General features: G+C 49.2%; 1 protein-coding gene across 1 annotated transcript in view; it reads left to right on the plus strand.

The window, feature by feature from the left end:
* KDM2A (lysine demethylase 2A) overlaps positions 1 to 17,443 on the plus strand; it is a 120,311-nt gene that overhangs the window by 91,502 nt on the left and 11,366 nt on the right. The window contains exons 12-13 of the mRNA XM_049780199.1: positions 12,487 to 12,570; positions 16,070 to 16,339. Coding sequence (XP_049636156.1) covers positions 12,487 to 12,570; positions 16,070 to 16,339 — 354 coding nt within the window. The remainder of the gene's footprint in view (positions 1 to 12,486; positions 12,571 to 16,069; positions 16,340 to 17,443) is intronic.

Raw genomic sequence — 17,443 nt, forward strand, 5'->3', positions numbered from 1 at the left:
GCTGCTTACCTTCTGCCAACTTCATTAGGGAATAATTCCAAAGACGAGCACGGGACCTAAACTTTTATTGTTATATCATACTCTTTACACATCAGTGAAAAGGTAAATAAATGAAAAGGGTGTATTCATCTGTGAGGTTGACCCTCCAACGGTCCTAGAAAGTGGTGTTTCATTTTACAATGTTTGTTCTGGAAGAGGCAGGTGGTAGGTACATTTGTCTTATATTTAGGGGAGGAAATGACCAACTTTCAGAAGGTGTAGTCCTGTTTCTGTAATGATTAACGTGCTGCAAAACAAAGATGATCATACTTAGGGGCCAGAGAGATAATACAAGCAGGTAGGTTGCTTGTTTTGCACACAACTGATCTGGGGTTTGATCCCCAACATCCCATTTGGTCCCTGACCCCTGTCAAGAGTGATTCCTGAGCACAGCTAAGTGTGACCCAGAAACAACCCCCAAAAATATAGACATTTCTAGCCTTAAAAAAATAGATCTGGGGGGCTGGCGAGGTGGCACTAGAGGTAAGGTGTCTGCCTTGCAAGCGCTCGCCAAGGAAGGACCGTGGTTCAATCCCCGGCGTCCCATATGGTCCCCCCAAGCCAGGGGCAATTTCTGAGCGCTTAGCCAGGAGTAACCCCTGAGCATCAAGTGGGTGTGGGCCGGAAAAAAAATAGATCTGTACCAGCAACGTGGTACACAGAAAACAATAGCCTTGTAGCAGGCGCTTCTGGCGTGACCCTGGTCAATCTGTAGCACCCAAGCATGGCCAGGAGTAAACCATTAGCACCACCAGGCATGACCCAAACTCTCCACTCCCCCCTAAAAAAATGTATGTAATGAAAAACTAGATCCCCAGGCCAAAGGAGAGACAATGCAGGATGCCTTGGTTCCATTCTCACCCACTCCTCTCTCTTGAGCACTGCCCAGAGTGGTCCCTAGAGCACAGACCCAGGAATAGCCCCCAAACACAGCCAAGTGTGACCCAAAAATATTTACAAAAACTGTTAGATATAATGATGATTAAAACACTAGATCCCAACTTTGAGAGAGTAAAGGACATTCATTGTTTTGCTTTTCGTTGTAGTAGGATATATATTATTGTGTGATTCTGAGTTTGAGTTGTTTTTTGTTTGGTTGGTTTGGTTTGTTATGTCTTGAGTCCATACCTGGCAGTGCTCACTGGTAACTCCAGGCTCTGCACTCAGGGATCAAACCCAGGCTGCTGTGTACAGGTCAGTCACCCTACCTACTCTGTGCTCTCTGTAGCCCATAGTATTTCTTAGAAAAAAATTTTTTTTCCCTATAGCTATTCTATTACAGATAGATGTTGGAAACATTAAATTGGACTTTTTGTTGTTGTTGTTGGTGGTGGTGGTGAGGTTTTTGTTTGTTTGTTTGTTTGTTTTAGGGTCCCATCCAGCAGTGTTCAGGGCTTACTTCTGTCTCTGTATTTAGGTATCACTCCTGGTGAGCTCAGGGAACATATGGGTTGCCGGGGATTGAGCCTAGTCACCCACATGGAAGGCAAGTGCCCTACCTGCTGTGCTATCTCTCCTGCCCCAAATTGCAGCTTTTTTTTTTTTTTTTTTTTTTTTTTGGTTTTTGGGCCACACCCGGTAACGCTCAGGGATTACTCCTGGCTATGTGCTCAGAAGTTGCTCCTGGCTTGGGGGACCATATGGGACACCGGGGGATCGAACCGCGGTCCGTCCAAGGTTAGCGCAGGCAAGGCAGGCACCTTACCTTTAGCGCCACCGCCCGGCCCGCAGCTTTTTTTTTTTAACAGCAAACATTAAAATTGTGACAAATTGAGACTTGTTAACTTGGATAATTGCCTTTCAAACCTTAGAAAGAAAGGTTCCAAAAAAGAAAGAAAGAAAGAAAGGTTCCTAAGTTAATATACCACTGACATTATTTTGATGCAGCTGAAAAAGAGAAGTATCCTTTCAGTCCTGTGTGTCTCTCCGTCACTTTAATGCGTTAAGGCCCATTGTAGAAAGTCATATTTTAGTCACCATTTAGCTATGGTATAATTATACAAACCCCCTTAGTAAAGTAGTAAATACAAGTTTTTGAGGATGTGGGTACAGTGAGAGAAATGTGAAAAAATCAGGTCTAATAGTAGAGTAGAGGAGGCTGCAAGCAAGGGGCTGAATGAAGAAGTGATGTCTCAAGATCTGTTGTTCTGCAAGTGTGGAGAGTTCTCTCCTGTTCCTCCACATGTTTGTAAGACTGACGTGCAGAGCAAGGCAGTGCTGGCTTCGCCCTGCGGGACTCATCTACCCCTTCCCTTGATGACCCATAGTCTGAAGGCGACTGGTTGGATCAGACAACACACTTGGGCTCCACCTCTGCAAAGGAGTTAAGAATCCCTACACTCACCCAGGTATTTGGGCTGAGATTTACTTGGCAGCAAGTTAAGAGACTGGTACTATGAAATTGGCATCACCCGAAAGCTGGGAAGCACTGGCTTGCAGGGTAAATGCCGAATCACTGCACAGCTGGGGACTGACTGCAGCACTAGAGAGCAGCTGTACTGCAGCGCAGGCGGAAGGAAGAAGCCCAGAGCTTGCCTTCTGCCACGGACAAGCGCGTGAGAATCAAAAGTGAGAAGGAAAAGTGAGTGAGAGTCAAAATGACATATTCCACGAAGAACAAATGACCTGGTAGATAGACCGGAGATTCTGGTGTCTTAAATTTATGGTGAAAGAACCATAGAATATAGAATCACGGGGCCGGGCGGTGGTGCTGGAGGTAAGGTGCCTGCCTTGCCTGCGCTAGCCTAGGACGGACCGCGGTTCGATCCCCCGGCGTCCCATATGGTCCCCTAAGAAGCCAGGAGCAACTTCTGAGCGCATAGCCAGGAGTAACCCCTGAGCGTCACAGGGTGTGGCCCAAAAACCAAAAAAAAAAAAAAAAAGAATATAGAATCACGAGTTAGATGAAAAGAGAGAATTAAAAATGTAGCCTACAGGGTCGGGGTGGGGTGGGGTCTGAGAGTGGGAAAGGTGCTTGCTTTGCACCTTTGAACCAAGCTGGCTTGGGTTCAATCCCTGGCACCCCATCTGGTTCCCTGAGCCACAGGGCCAGGAATAAACCAGAACACGACTGGTTATGGCCCCACCACTACCACGAACAACAAAAATGATTGACTATGGGGCCAGCAAGATCACTCACTTCCTTGTACAATGAAAGGGTGGCAGGTGCCAGACCCATTTGCCACCCTAGTCCACCATTTCTCCGAGTTCAGAGTGTCTGTGGGGCACTTCTAGATCCTGAGAAAATAAACGATGCTGGACAGAGTATGGGAGGCCTGTCTCTTTTTTTGGAGGGGGTGGGCACACCGGTGACGCTCTGGTTACTCCTGGCTATTTGCTCAGAAATCATTCCTGGCTTGGGGAACCATACGTGATGTGGGGATCAAACCATGATCTGTCCTAGGTTAGAGTGTGCGAGGCAAAAGCCCTACCAATTAATTGCGCCATCGCTCCAGCCCCAGACCTGTCTCTTAGTTCAAAAGATTATGGTTTCTGGGGCCGGGAAGGTGGCGCTAGCATTGGCTTAGGACGGATCGTGGTTCCATCCCCCGGCGTCCCATATGGTCCCCCCAATCCAGGGGCAATTTCTGAGCACATAGCCATGAGTGACCCTGAGCGTCAAACGGGTGTGACCCAAAAAGCCAAAAAAAAAAAAAATTATGGTTTCTGGGGCCAGAGTGGTAGCTGGAAGGGTGTTTACCTTGCACATGGCTTACCTGGGCTTGATCCCCAGCATTCCACATGGTACCCTAACCCTGTCAGGAGTGATCCCTAAGTGCAGAGGCAGGAGTAAGTCCTGACCACTGGTAGATCTGGCCCCAACCCACCGCCACTCAAAAATATTTATCGTTTTAGTGGCCATATAGTATCATAGTGAGGACATTTGCCTTGCTCACAGCCAACCCAAATTCAAACCCTAGCACCTTATAGAGTCCTTTGAGACCTACCAGGAGTAAGTCCTGAGCACCAGCAGGTGTCCCCCCCAAAACAATAAAAATGTTGACCAGAACTCTACAGAGAGTACAGCAGGCTTCAATTCCCAGTACCACATAATGTCTAACCGTGTCATCATGTGTTCCCTGCCCCCCCCCCCCCCGGCCACCCCAGGATGATTCCGGAGCACAAAGTTTAACTGGAAAGTTCAGAGGAAGGTAATCAGTTTGTAATAAGTCCCATTGGGAGCCTTACGGGTTTTCTTGATTGGTGGGGGGAGGTTGGGGCCACACCTGGCGGCACTCAGGGTTTACTCCTGTGCTCAGAAATCACTCCTTGCAGGCTCAGGGAACCATATGGGATGTTGGGAATCAAACCCAGGTCCATCCTGGGTCGGCCGTGTGCAAGGCAAAACGTTCTACCGCTGTGCTATCTCTCCAGCCTCTCCCTTGATTTTTATTTTTTTATTATTTATTTTTTTAATTTGGTTTTTGGGTCACACCCAGCAGCGCTCAGAAATCCCTCCTGGCAGGCCGGGGGACCATATGGGATGCCGGAATTTGAACCACTGTCCTTCTGCATGCAAGGCAAACGCTCTCCCTCCATGCTATCTCTTCAACCCCTCCCCTTGATTTTTTTTTTTTTTTTTTTTTTTTTTTTTTTTTTTTTTTTTGGTTTTTGGTTTTTGGGCCACACCCGGTAACGCTCAGGGGTTACTCCTGGCTATGCGCTCAGAAGTCGCTCCTGGCTTGGGGGACCATATGGGACGCCGGGGGATCGAACCGCGGTCCGTCTCCTAGGCTAGCGCAGGTAAGGCAGGCACCTTACCTCCAGCGCCACCGCCCGGCCCCCCTCCCCTTGATTTTTAAAAGTGAGTGAGGGTAAGGTGAATTCTGTCTTATGTGCGGTACTGTCACATTGTAAAATGGAAAGGCTGCATTCTGGGGACCTGAGCCATCATATAGCAGGGCTGTGCTTGCCTTGCCTGTGTGTGACATGGGCTCAGTCACAGGCCTACATATGGTCTCCTGGGTGTGGCCCCCATATTAAAACAAGCTGAAAAGACGTGGGAGATACATTTTTGAGATATGTTTTTAAAAAAGGCAGAACAGGGGCTCGAGAGATAACACAGCGGTAGGGCATTTTCCATAGATGCAGGATGGTGGTTCGAATCCCAGAATCCCATATGGTCCCCCAAGCCCCAAGCCTGCCATGAACGATTTCTGAGCGTAGAGCCAGGAGTAACCTCCTGAGCTCTGCCAGGTGTGACCCAAAAACCAAAAGCCAAAAAAGAAAAAAAGGCTGGACACAAATGTAAAGAACTGTGTTCTGGGGAGGAGCAAGTGAAGGTGAGCAGGCAGGCAGGCAGGCAGTACCGGGCCAGCCCAGGCTCGCTTCCTGGCACCCCACCCACGCTATTCTCTCCAGCTCCATAAAATAGATAGAATCCTTTCAGAAAATTTTTGTATTCTGCGGCCAGAGAGAACAATGGCAGGGTGTTTGCCTGGCAGGCAGCTGACCCAAGTTATGATCCCTGGCACCCTAGATAGTTCCCCAAGTACTGCCAAGAGTTATCTCCGAGCAAAGCTAGGATTAGGCCCCAAGAACTACCGATAGAGCCCCCCCCCCCCCAAAAAAAGGACATATACCGTATTTTCCGGCGTATAAGATGACTTTTGAAACAAAAAAGTCAACCGAAAACCGGGGGTCGTCTTATACAGCGAGTATATCCCGGAAAATGTTTCAATATGCCGCTAAACGAAACAAAAAAATAATCAGGCCGCAGAGTTTCCAAATCCCTTTCTTGGGGGCTCCCAAACAGTATTCAGGAGATCTGGGGGCCACTTCTGGCAAAACCCAGCTAACCCTGTTGGTGGTTCAGTGCTAGGGTCCGAGGATGCCACCAGGGAATTGCCAGAAAAGGTGCCTATGATAAGGGACCAATCACTGCAAGGATGCTCGCTGCCTGTCTGACTCAGCTAATCCAAGCAGGCTTTGATGCATGCAAAGGAGACAATGTTTTGGACCCGGATCTACTCTGTACAAAGCCTGCTCAGATTGGCCAGAGTCAGAGAGGAAGTCTATGACAGTAGAACCTTTGAACCTTTGTTTGTTGTGATTGGCTCACTGTGGTACATACAGTTGCAGCACAGGAACTTTCTGTCTGATACAGCGAATATACGTATGTTTTAACTGCAAAATTAGGGGGTCGTCTTATATGCCGGCAAATACGGTAATTATATATATATATATATATATATATATTTTTTTTTTTTTTTTTGGTTTTTGAGCCACACCCGTTTGACGCTCAGGGGTTACTCCTGGCTATGCGCTCAGAAATCGCCCCTGGCTTGGGGGAACCATATGAGACAGGGGGGGGTGGGGGGGGAGTTGAACCGAGGTCAGTCCTACACTAGCGCTTGAGACACCTTACCTCTAGCGCCACCTTCCCGGCCCCAGGTAATTATATTCTTGTGGCCAGAGAAATAATACAGGAGTTAATTGGTTGCCTTGCGTGTAGCCAAACTGCATCATATCTACGCTCATGCTTCCCCTCTGCACAAAGGGAGAAGCACTTTGATAGTTCACCAGTTGGACCCAAAATCTCAAAAAGAAAAAAAAGGAGTTATATTCTATGTAATGTCCTATTTTTGTTAATTCTGATATTTTATTCTGTAAAGGAGAAAATATATTAGGCCTACTTTAATTTGGTGACTTGGAAACTGGCATAGATTTTTTTTTTTTTTTTGGTTTTTCGGACCACACCCATTTGATGCTCGGGTTATTCCTGGCTAAGCCCTCAGAAATTGCCCCTGGCTTGGGGGGACCATATGGGACGCTGGGGGATCAATCCATGGTCCTTCCTTGGCTAGCTCTTGCAAGGCAGACACCTTGCCTTTAGCGCCACCTCACCGCCCCCATAGATTAAATTTTTTTTTTAATGGATTAATTTCTTTTTTTTTTTTTTTTTTTTTGGTTTTTGGGCCACACCCTGTGACGCTCAGGGGTTACTCCTGGCTATGCACTCAGAAGTCGCTCCTGGCTTGGGGGACCATATGGGACGCCGGGGGATCGAACCGCGGTCCGTCCGAGGCTAGCGCAGGCAAGGCAGGCACCTTACCTTTAGCGCCACCGCCCGGCCCCTTTTTAATGGATTAATTTCTTAAAGTCACTTTTTTTCTCTTCCTGCTGGCTTCTAAAATTTATGCTTGCTGCAACTTGAACTTGGATTTTGTTTTTGGAATAATCATGTTTCTCAAGTTTTGTTTTTTTTTTTGTTTTGTTTTTTTTTATTTTTGGGCCACACCCGGTAACGCTCAGGGGTTACTCCTGGCTATGTGCTCAGAAGTTGCTCCTGGCTTGGGGGACCATATGGGACACCGGGGGATCGAACCGCGGTCCGTCCAAGGCTAGCGCAGGGAAGGCAGGCACCTTATCTTTAGCGCCACCGCCCGGCCCCCATTTCTCAAGTTTTTGTACTTTGTCACCCTCTCCACTAGATAATATTGAGGGCAAAATAAACATCCAAGAAGACCTTATATATATGAGGAACATTTTTCAGATATAATTAGCTGATGGTACTGGGTTTGAGAGCCTTATTCCAGTGACCTTGCCTTTCTCGCCATTATTTCTAATAAGAGTTCTGTCAAAGAGCATACAAACCCCCTTACGCCCTTACCCCTGTCCTTGATAAAATGTAAAAACTGTAAAAATGAAACTCTGAAGCCAGTGGAGCCAAGTCCTCTGTTGTGTATGTAAACATTTCAATGGGATTATTATGTTACTGACCCTACCCTGATGTGATTGTGCCCTACCCTAGGGTGGTACCTGATTCTGGGGTATAAAAGCAAGGGTCCGTGGACGGTGAGGGGCTTTTTTCCTGGGGCTGATTCTGGGGCCTGGCGAGATCGTATGGAGGTAGAGTGTTTGCCCCAGGAGCTCCCCATTGTCTACTAGATCCTTGAACATTGAATTTCAGATTCTCCATCTGCTTCTCCAAGGAAGAACTTACTTGGAATTCTTCATCTACCATCTCAGGAGCTTTTAGTTGATTCCTTGACACATGTTTCTGGTTTTAGACACACTGTGTTTAGGTTAGAAGTTTTTCTTTGGGGCCGTTGTGGTGGTGCTAGAGGTACAGTGTCTGCCAATGCTAGCCTAGGACGGACCGTGGTTCGTTCCCCCCCGAGTCCCATATGGTCCCCCAAGCCAGGAACGACTTCTGAGCGCATAGCCAGGAGTAACCCCTGAGAGTTACCAGGTGTGGCCCAAAAACCAAAAAAAAAAATGTTTTTCTTAACATTTTCCTGTGATGCGCTTATGCAAACAGCTGCTCTTTTATTATTGACTAGTTTTTCCTTTAATAATTGTAGACAATATTACTTACTTTTGCATATTATTAATGTTTGTTTACTAAAAACAAACGGGGTACCTGATCCCACCATTGGGTGGTACCTGATTCTGGGGTATAAAAGCAAGAGTCTGTGGAAGGCAAGGGGCTTTTTTCCTGGGGCTGATTCTGAAGCCTGACTGCCTGTTAGTTTTCTTCCCGCTGCATTCACCTCAGAACCGATGGCTGACCTGGGTAACAGAAGCGTGGTCCAAGCTGGAGGAGATAAGGCCTCATCCTCCATCCCTCTATCAGTCAACCCCATCAAGGGCAGTATTGCAACAGTCCTCAGTCCAAAAAAAGCCTCTGTGCTCAGGGTCTGCTTTGAAATGTTTGTTCTGGAAATGGTCTCCGAGGATAGGGGTGAGGTTCTTGGTGGTCTGAAATGTTGATAATTTCTCAAATGCCAAGTTTTGTTGATGCGCGTCTATATTTTACTTGGTTCACCCCAAAATAATGTGGGTACAACCATAACTGGAGAGAAGCTTGTGTAGTCTGAGCTTCACCTTGACCATGGGTCAAGGGTGCATGAAGTGAGGGGGACAGACTGAGTGACTGTCAGAATGTGGCATCAGAGTGTCAGACACAGTGCAGGCTGAATCCTGCATCTGGGCAATATCCAGAATGGGGCTGGCAAAGCAGACTTAGAACGGGACGTGGATTTCCCAGGGACATGGACACTGGTGGGGGGGGGGTCGGCATAACAGAAGAAGGTTCCTGGAGCCAAGTACCTGGTAGTTTGATGTGGCCACTGGGGGACTGCTCAGGGACTGGGTGCCTGCTGCCCTAGAAATATTAAACGAATAGAGTATCTCGCTTGGTTTAAATTCGGCATTCTTGGAGATTTTTTTTGAATCCTGGTTTTTCTGGTTTTGGGTTCTGGACACTGGGCTGGTGAAGCAGGTAACTCTAGAGGGTGGGCCCAGGTCCCAGCTCTCCTGTCCCCCAAGGTCCAGCTTGGGGCAACTCCCTGCTGTCGCTGGATAGGGGTGAGAGGATTGCGGGTGTGCTGTAACTGCCAGGAGTGACCCTGAGGGGAAGGGTGTAGACTGAGCCAAGGACAAACCCGGACCTGATGCGGAAGGGGTTAAAGCCTTCCCTTTGGGCTGGCGCCTTCCGAAGCCGGCCTGGGAGCCCTAGGGGCCGGCCCAGGGTTCTCCTATTGCAGTGGTGGTGGGAGGGGAAAGGCGGGCGCAGCCTTCACCTCCGGGCAAGTCCCCTCCAATCCGCGAGCTGAGAGCTGAGCGGAGCACACCCCTTCCCCCCCCGCCCGCCACTGCAGTAGGGTGGCTGGGCCCGCTGCCTGGCTGGCTCACTCGAGCTCAGCTCCCCCTCCTGCCACCTTCCGTTGCAAAGCATTTCTGGGAGCTGCATGTGGGTGACGCAGCAGCATTGTTCGCAGGCACAGGAAGCCGGGGCTGAGCTGAAGGGCTGAGAGGAGGGAGCTCTGAGCACTTGCACGCTGCTCCCCCCGCACTGCCAGAAGAAGGCTTAGAACCGAACTACCGGCCTTCGGTGCCCCGGGAGGCTGCAGAATTTTTAAGTAAATCGGGATTTGCCCAGAGGCAGGAAACCTAACTCCTTCAGCACAACTTCCCGTACAGAAAACAAAACAAAGACGCTGGGGAAACTTCAACCTACAGCCACCTCGGCAGCTCCCGAGCAACGTGGAACGCAAGGTCAGGCAGGCTGGCGGGTGCAGATCCTCCTGGTTCGGGTGTGTGGAACTGTAGGGACTTTGTCTCCAGCGGGGAGGCGAGAATTGCCGTGGGCGAGTCCCGGACAATGCTTCGGTGACTCTGCGGGGGAACCGGGAGCCGTCAATGCACTTCTCCCCCGCTGGGGTTTGCTTTTCGCTTGCCCCTTCGAGCTTTGGGGAGCCCTTTCCCCTGCCCTGCCAGACGCCGCCCGCTGTTCGCTTCCCCTTCCCGTGATGTGGGGTGTGGGCTTGTGTGGAATTGGGCTTCCTCCCTAGTGCCTGGAGCCTCGAGAGAGGAGAGCGCAGAGGTTCGGTCGCCCTCCACATTCCACACCTCCCCCTCCCAGTCCCAAACCCCCTGTGCTGAAGGGTGGCGGCTGCTTTATATGGTTTCTGGAAGGGCCGCAGCTGGAGTCCGCCTTGTTTGATGAAAGCAGGGCGGGCTTGGCCGAGTGGCCCCAGCGAAATAGGCTTGGGAGGAAACCCGCAGTCCCCCCACACCCACACAGTCCCTGCAACTGAGCTCTGGGTGTGTGAGCCACGACCCCCAGGCGTGTCTCCCCACCCGTGCCCTCCCTCCCCCGCCTCCCCACCGACCTTTCCTCAGCCCTGGATGAGTACTTAGGCTTCTCTGCTCGCCCGACTGACTGTCGCCGATCTCTCTGTGCGGTCTCTCTGGTCTGCTTTGCCGAAAGTGGAAAGTCCCTGTTTGTGGACAGCTCGCTTCTCTGAGCAGAGGAAACGGGCAGAGTCCTGCTCCGCACTGCAAAGTGGGGGAGGGGAGCGCCGCGCTCCCTAGCACACATTTTGAATGGACTTGAATTCTTCACCCTTGGGAGACTCGGAGCCGCCCCAGAGCCTTGTCCCACGTGGCACCGTACCCCGCCTCTTCACCCCCACGCAGTGTGGTGCTAACAGGCTCCGGAATAGGATGCCATAGCAACTTGAAGTAAATAAAATGGGCTGCAAAGGAAACCAGTTAGGGGGTGGGGGAAGCATCTGGAGACTTGGCAAAGGGGATCTGTCTAGAGGCTCTTTTGGGGTATGACTTAAAGGGTCTTTCTGAGCCCCAGGCTGTCATTTGGAACTTGGTCCTTAGGTGAAGGGTGCAAGTGCTTGGTAGAGAAATGCCTCATCTCCAGGCCTTGAGCCTACAAACTTAGGAGAATGGTTATCAGGATGACTGAGCACGCTGGTCTGTCCAGGGTCAGAGTTTTGTGTCCTGTGAGGCAGTTTGTGTCCTCTCCAGACCTGAGGACCGGAAAGGAACCGTGTGGTGTGTCTTCTGGGTTTGTGTCCTGTTAACTGCTGCCATTGCTTTAGGGCCCGGGTTGGCAGAGAATAGGGATTTCATTCTTGAGGTTTGGGCTTGAGAAATTTCTGTCTAATGGTTTTGTTTGTTTTTCAAAGTAGCATACAACCAGTGTGTTGCACTTTTAAGTGATAGTTAACCTAGCATTGTTCTTCAGGGTATTCAAGCTAGGTTGGTTAAAGCCTCAAGGACCAGATTGTCTCCCCTTAAACCGTCCCTAGTATTTGTCCTGCCCCATTAATAAAAAGGGCAAATAACTATGTGGTTGGGGCAGTAGTTGGAGAGAGAATGATTTCAGGTCTCTGTCAATCAGTTCAAACAGTCCTCAGTTGAAGTTATGAAAGTTGTGTTCATGTGAATTCAGGGGCCAGAGTTAAAATACAGCGAGCATTGTGTTTGCCATACCTGTGACCTAGTCAGGTTCGATCCCTGGAATTTCATATGGTCCCTCGAGCACAGCCAGAAGTTAATTCCTGATGCAGAGCCAGGAATAACCCCTGGGCATTGCTGGGTGTGGCCAAAAAATAAAACCGTGTTATTAGTTCAGCATTAGCCACTGCTTTCCTTCCTTTCTTTCTTTCTTTCTTTCTTTCTTTCTTTCTTTCTTTCTTTCTTTCTTTCTTTCTTTCTTTCTTTCTTTCTTTCTTTCTTTCTTTCTTTCTTTCTTTCTTTCTTTTCTTTTCTTTTCTTTTCTTTTCTTTCGTTTTTGGCCTGCTTTTCTGACATCTGCAGAATGAAAACAGTATTTATTATTTGTTAAGGGGCATAGAAAAGTAAAGAGGTAATTAAGAAAATGTTTTACTATCATCTGAAACTATGACAGTAACACTTGTCATCGCAGTGACTGGTGGCTTCAGCATGAGATTGCAGTGCAGGCAAGTATGGGGCTGCGAATAAAGGCAGATTCCAAATGTTGACAGTGCTGAGCTAGTGGGAGTTTCCTGATCCCTCTCCAGTGTCCTTAATTTGGGGTGAGTTCCTTCTCTGTTTGAAGGGAGTGTCCACTGCCAGCCCGCCCTGCCCTTTGGTGTTTGTGGGGACTGTGGCTGAGTCTGGTTGCTGTTAGCTCTTTGTTTACCATGCACTGCTTTTCCTTTTCTCCCCTACCCTTAGATTTTGCTGGAAGACCTTGCTAACAGCGATCCCAAGTTAGCTCTCACTGGAGTCCCGATAGTACAGTGGCCAAAAAGGGATAAGGTAAGTAGCCAGTCTTTTTGATATTGTGGGTGCTGCCACCTTTTTTCTGGTTTCCCCATTCTGATCTGGGATTAAAAAGAACTCGAGGGACCAGCTGTAGGTGTCTCATGATGACCTGTTTGGAGATCAGTCCTCAGTTCCGTTTGACTCTTGGTGGGGGGGGGGGTATTGCTATTTGCCCTAACAGCTGCCAGGCGCAGGAGATAATCTTAGAGGAAGGCCAGTGTTCGCCTGTGATCACCAGCATTGGGGTCTTATCTATCCTATAGCCCAGTAACTCACTTTCATAAATAGAATTTTGAATGAGTTTACATAATTCCTTGTATACTGATAAAGTTCAGAGTATATCTGTGTCGAAGTGAGATCACACAGGATTTCCTTAATTTGGATTTTTTCATTGAATTGAAAAGAGAAGAAATGGAGAAATTATTTTTATTTATTTTTGGGCCACACCCTGTGATGCTCATGGGTTACTCCTGGCTCTGCATTCCGAAGTTCAGATATTGCTCCTGGCTTGGGGGACCATATGGAGCTCCTGGGGATGGAACCTCAGTCGTCCTAGGCTAGCACGCACAAGGCCAATCACCCTACCTCTTGCGCCACCGCTCTGGCCCCAAGAAATTGTTTCATACCTTCCTCCCCCCACCCCCATTTTTGGACTGCTGCTGGCAGGCTCGAGGGGAACATATAGGATACTGGGAATTGAAGAATTAAACCTGGGTCGACCCGTGTGCAAGGCACACCACCCTCCCTGCTGTGCTATTGCTCCAGTCCTTTTTTCATGTCTCTGATGTTAGGTCCTATATTCTTTTTTCCCCTGTTGTCCTTTGTCAAGGTTATTCTAAAATAAAAGTAAGGTAGCTGGACATGAGTCCTGCAAATAAAGGAGGCCTTTCATTGGCATTCCTGGCTGAGACTGACAAAGCCGACACACCTTCCCACAGTGTGTTGGCAGCAGGGAAAGGTGTGCAGCTGCAAGAGATCTTTAGGAGCCCTCCCCTTCGTGGGTGCGAGAAGTGCCGCTTAGTTCTGCTTGGCTATGGAGACAGCCTGGGAACAGTCGAGTCATAGCTGGCTGTCTTGTCTTATACCGGAGAGGTGTTTGTTTAAGGCATGATGGGAAATTAAATAAGCATAAGCCCTGGTTCTTCTATAAAAGATCACCAGCAGAGTAAATACAAATTATTTATTTATTTATTTATTTGTTTATTTTGGTTTTGGGGCCACACCTGGTGGCATTCAGGAGTTACTTCTGGCTCTGCACTCAGAAATTGCTCCTGGCAGGCTCTGGGGACCATACAGGATGCTGGGGATCGAATCCAGATCTATCCTGGATTGGCCACATGCAAGGCAAATGCCCTACCACTGTGCTATCACTCCGGCCCTCCCCCTTTTTTTCCCCAAAAGCTGAAACTTTGAACATATACCTGAGATATTTATTTCACACTCAAATGTTCTTGGGAGCACCTGCTACATGCCCGTGGAATAAGAGCAGGCCTGAGTGATAGTACAGTGGATACAGTGGTTGCCTTGCACATGGCTAACCCGGGTTCAATCCCTGGTACCCCTTATGATCCCGAGGAACCCGAGTGGTTCCTGAGTTCAGAGCCAGGTGTAATTTTTCAGCACCACCAGGTGTGACCCTCAAACAAAACAAAAATAACCACTGGTTGTTGGCCCCAAACAGAAAAGAAAGGAGATAGAAATGAAAGATGACACAGGGGATTAGGTGCTTGCCTTGCATACAGAAACTCCCAGTTTGATCCCCAGCTTTGCATATGGTCCCTGGAATATCAACAAAAGTGATACCTGAGCAGAGAGCCACGAGTAAATTGAGCACTGCTAGGTGTGGCCCCCAAACCAAAAATAAATGGATTGAGAGTACTTACCTTGCACACAGCTGACACGACTTCATTCCCTGGTATCCCATGTGCTCTGCAGAGTATCACCTGGAGTAATTGCTGAGTGCAGGGCTAGGAGCAACCTCTGAGCATTGCCTGGGTTGGCCCCAAAACAAATGAGAGGCACCTTGGGAGAAATAGGTCAAAGGGCACGAACAAAATGCAGGGAAACTGGGCTTGGTCCCTGGCATAATGTGGCCTCCTGAGTACTGTGGGAAGTGACCTCTTGAGCAGAATACCAGGAGGAGTCCTAAGACTGTCCTGTGTGGCCTTCAAAAGCAGATTTGAGGGGCTGGAGAGAGAGCCAGCTGTAGGGTGGTTTGCCTTGCATGAAGCCAACCCAGGACTGAGGGTGGTTCAATTCCCAGCATCCCATATGGTCCCCTAAGCCTGCCAGGGGCAATTTCTAAGCGCAGAGCCAAGAGTAACCCTTGAATGTTGCCTGGTATGATCCCAAAACCAAAAAATAAATTAATAATTAAAAAAAACATATTTGAATCACAGAAGGGGTGAGAAAATGCCTAGGAATCAGGGATACACCCTTTGTGTGCTCAGGGCCTTCATTGGTCCTTCAGTGCCACATGCACACACCTTGTAGAATCATCAGCTGTGCTATTTGTGGTCCACAGCACAGCAGTTGTCATCCACAGACCCTGGCATTGAACCTTGGCCTGAGTAATGCCTGGAGTTTCCCAGAGAGAGGTCAGGGTCACATGCCAGTCACTAGTGTTGATCACTGGCACCGTGTCTCATGATGTTCAGGAGGAAATGCTGAGTCCCATAAAGCAATATGGGGAAAAGTTGGGGGGACCGTGGGCTTTGGGGAAAGTTTTGTGATTATTTGTTTTTTGGGTCACACCAGGTGGCAGTCAGGAGCTATTCCTGGCTCTGTGCTCAGAAATCTTCCCTGGCAGGTTTGGGGGACCATATTGGATGCCGGGAATCAAACCACTGTCTGTCCTGGGGGCCTTGTGCAAGGCAAACACCCTACCACTGCTATCTCTCTTGCTGGGTCATGGGCTTGGAGCAGAGCTGTGGGTTCAGGTGTTTGCCTTGCACAACCCGAGTGGTTCCTGAGTTCAGAGCCAGGTGTGACCCTCAAACAAAACAAAACCAGAACATTAAATCAGCTGACCCCATTTGTTCTATAGCGATGCGTGACCGGGGACAGCTCTGCTAGTCCCAGTGCTGTAGGGCCTGGTCACACAGCCTTGGGTCCTAGCATTGATCCACTGACCCAGTTGGGCTAAGTATCAAATATATTTTAGGTTTGGGTGGTCATTTGGTTTCCTCAGTTTCTCTGACATGGAAAATGAAAGCAGCCATGGATGGTAAAAAATAGTTGAGTGTGGTGACGTTCCAGTAAACTTTCATTGACAGGAATAGGCAGGGACACATCCGCCCATATTTAATAGTTTGCCAAGCCGTCTTCCATTCTTTTTATTGGGGGGGGGGGGCCTGGAGTTCAGGGATCAAACCTGGAGCTTTCTGTGTGTGAGGCCCACACTCCGCAACTGAGCTCCACCACCACCCCAGCCCCTGCACTTTCCATCTTCAAGCCACCTGGTATATTTGATTTCATTCTTCTCTCCTCCCAGCTTAAGTTCCCCACCCGGCCAAAGGTGCGGGTTCCTACCATTCCCATCACCAAGCCTCACACTATGAAACCAGCTCCGCGGTTAACACCTGTGAGACCAGCCGCTGCCTCCCCCATCGTGTCGGGAGCCCGGCGGAGAAGAGTGCGGTGTCGGAAATGCAAGGCCTGCGTGCAAGGAGAGTGTGGAGTTTGTCACTACTGCAGGGACATGAAGAAGTTTGGGGGGCCTGGTCGCATGAAGCAGTCCTGTGTTCTCCGGCAGTGCTTGGCGGTGAGTCATTTACTGGGCGAAACATCGGGGAGCTGGGTGGTGGTCGCAAAGCAGAGGCCTCACATACACACAAGGACAGAGACAGACTTCAGAGTTGAATGGGAGATTGGGAGATGCTGGACTCTGTTCTGGGGCCAGAGCAACAAGCATTTCTTTTTCCTTTTTTTTTTTTTTTTTTTTTTTTGGTTTTTGGGCCACACCCGTTTGACGCTCAGGGGTTACTCCTGGCTATGCGCTCAGAAGTCGCTCCTGGCTTGGGGGACCATATGGGACACCGGGGGATCGAACCGCGGTTCGTCCTAGGCTAGTGCTGGCAAGGCAGACACCTTACCTTTAGCGCCACCGCCCGGCCCCAGCAACAAGCATTTCATATGGTCCCTCAATCCCGCCAGGAGTAATTTCTGGGTGAAGAGCCAGGAGTAACCCCTGAGCACCACTGGGTGTGGCCAAAAAAAAAAATAGAGGCAAGTATATAATTCAGAAAATTATTTCTTTTTGTGTGTGTGTATGTGTGTGTTTGGACCACACCCGGCGGTGCTCGGGTTATTCCTGGCTGTCTGCTCAGAAATAGCCCCTGGCAGGCACGGGGGACCATATGGGACACCAGGATTCAAACCAACCACCTTTGGTCCTGGATCGGCTGCTGCAAGGCAAACGCCGATGAGCTATGTCTCCAGGCCCCAGAAAATTATTTCTCCTTCAGGTTTGCCCTGTTTTCAAATGAGCCCAGCATTTTAAGGACAACTTGTGGCCATCTGTCCCCTCTTTTTTTGGAGGGGGGGGTCATACCCAGCAGTGCTCGGGCTACTCCTGGCTCTGCTCTTAGAAGTTGCTCCTGGCAGGCTCGGGGGCATTTGTCCCCTCTTTAAAAAGATTAGAAAGGAAGGGCTTGGAGGCCAATGCCATGGGGCAGCCGGTAGGGTGCTTGCTTTTTATGCGACCAACCCAGATTCGATCCCTGGCGCTCCAGGGATCTGCCAGGAGTGAGTCCAGAGCGATGAGCACCATCAGATGTGACCCAAAAGCAAACAAAAAACAGGCCTTAGTAAGCTAAAGATAGACTGAAAAATAAAGTAGTCTCAAATAATGAATTCTACCCATATT

Source organism: Suncus etruscus, chromosome 9, assembly GCF_024139225.1.
Source record: "Suncus etruscus isolate mSunEtr1 chromosome 9, mSunEtr1.pri.cur, whole genome shotgun sequence".
In the NCBI taxonomy this organism is placed as follows: Eukaryota; Metazoa; Chordata; class Mammalia; order Eulipotyphla; family Soricidae; genus Suncus; species Suncus etruscus.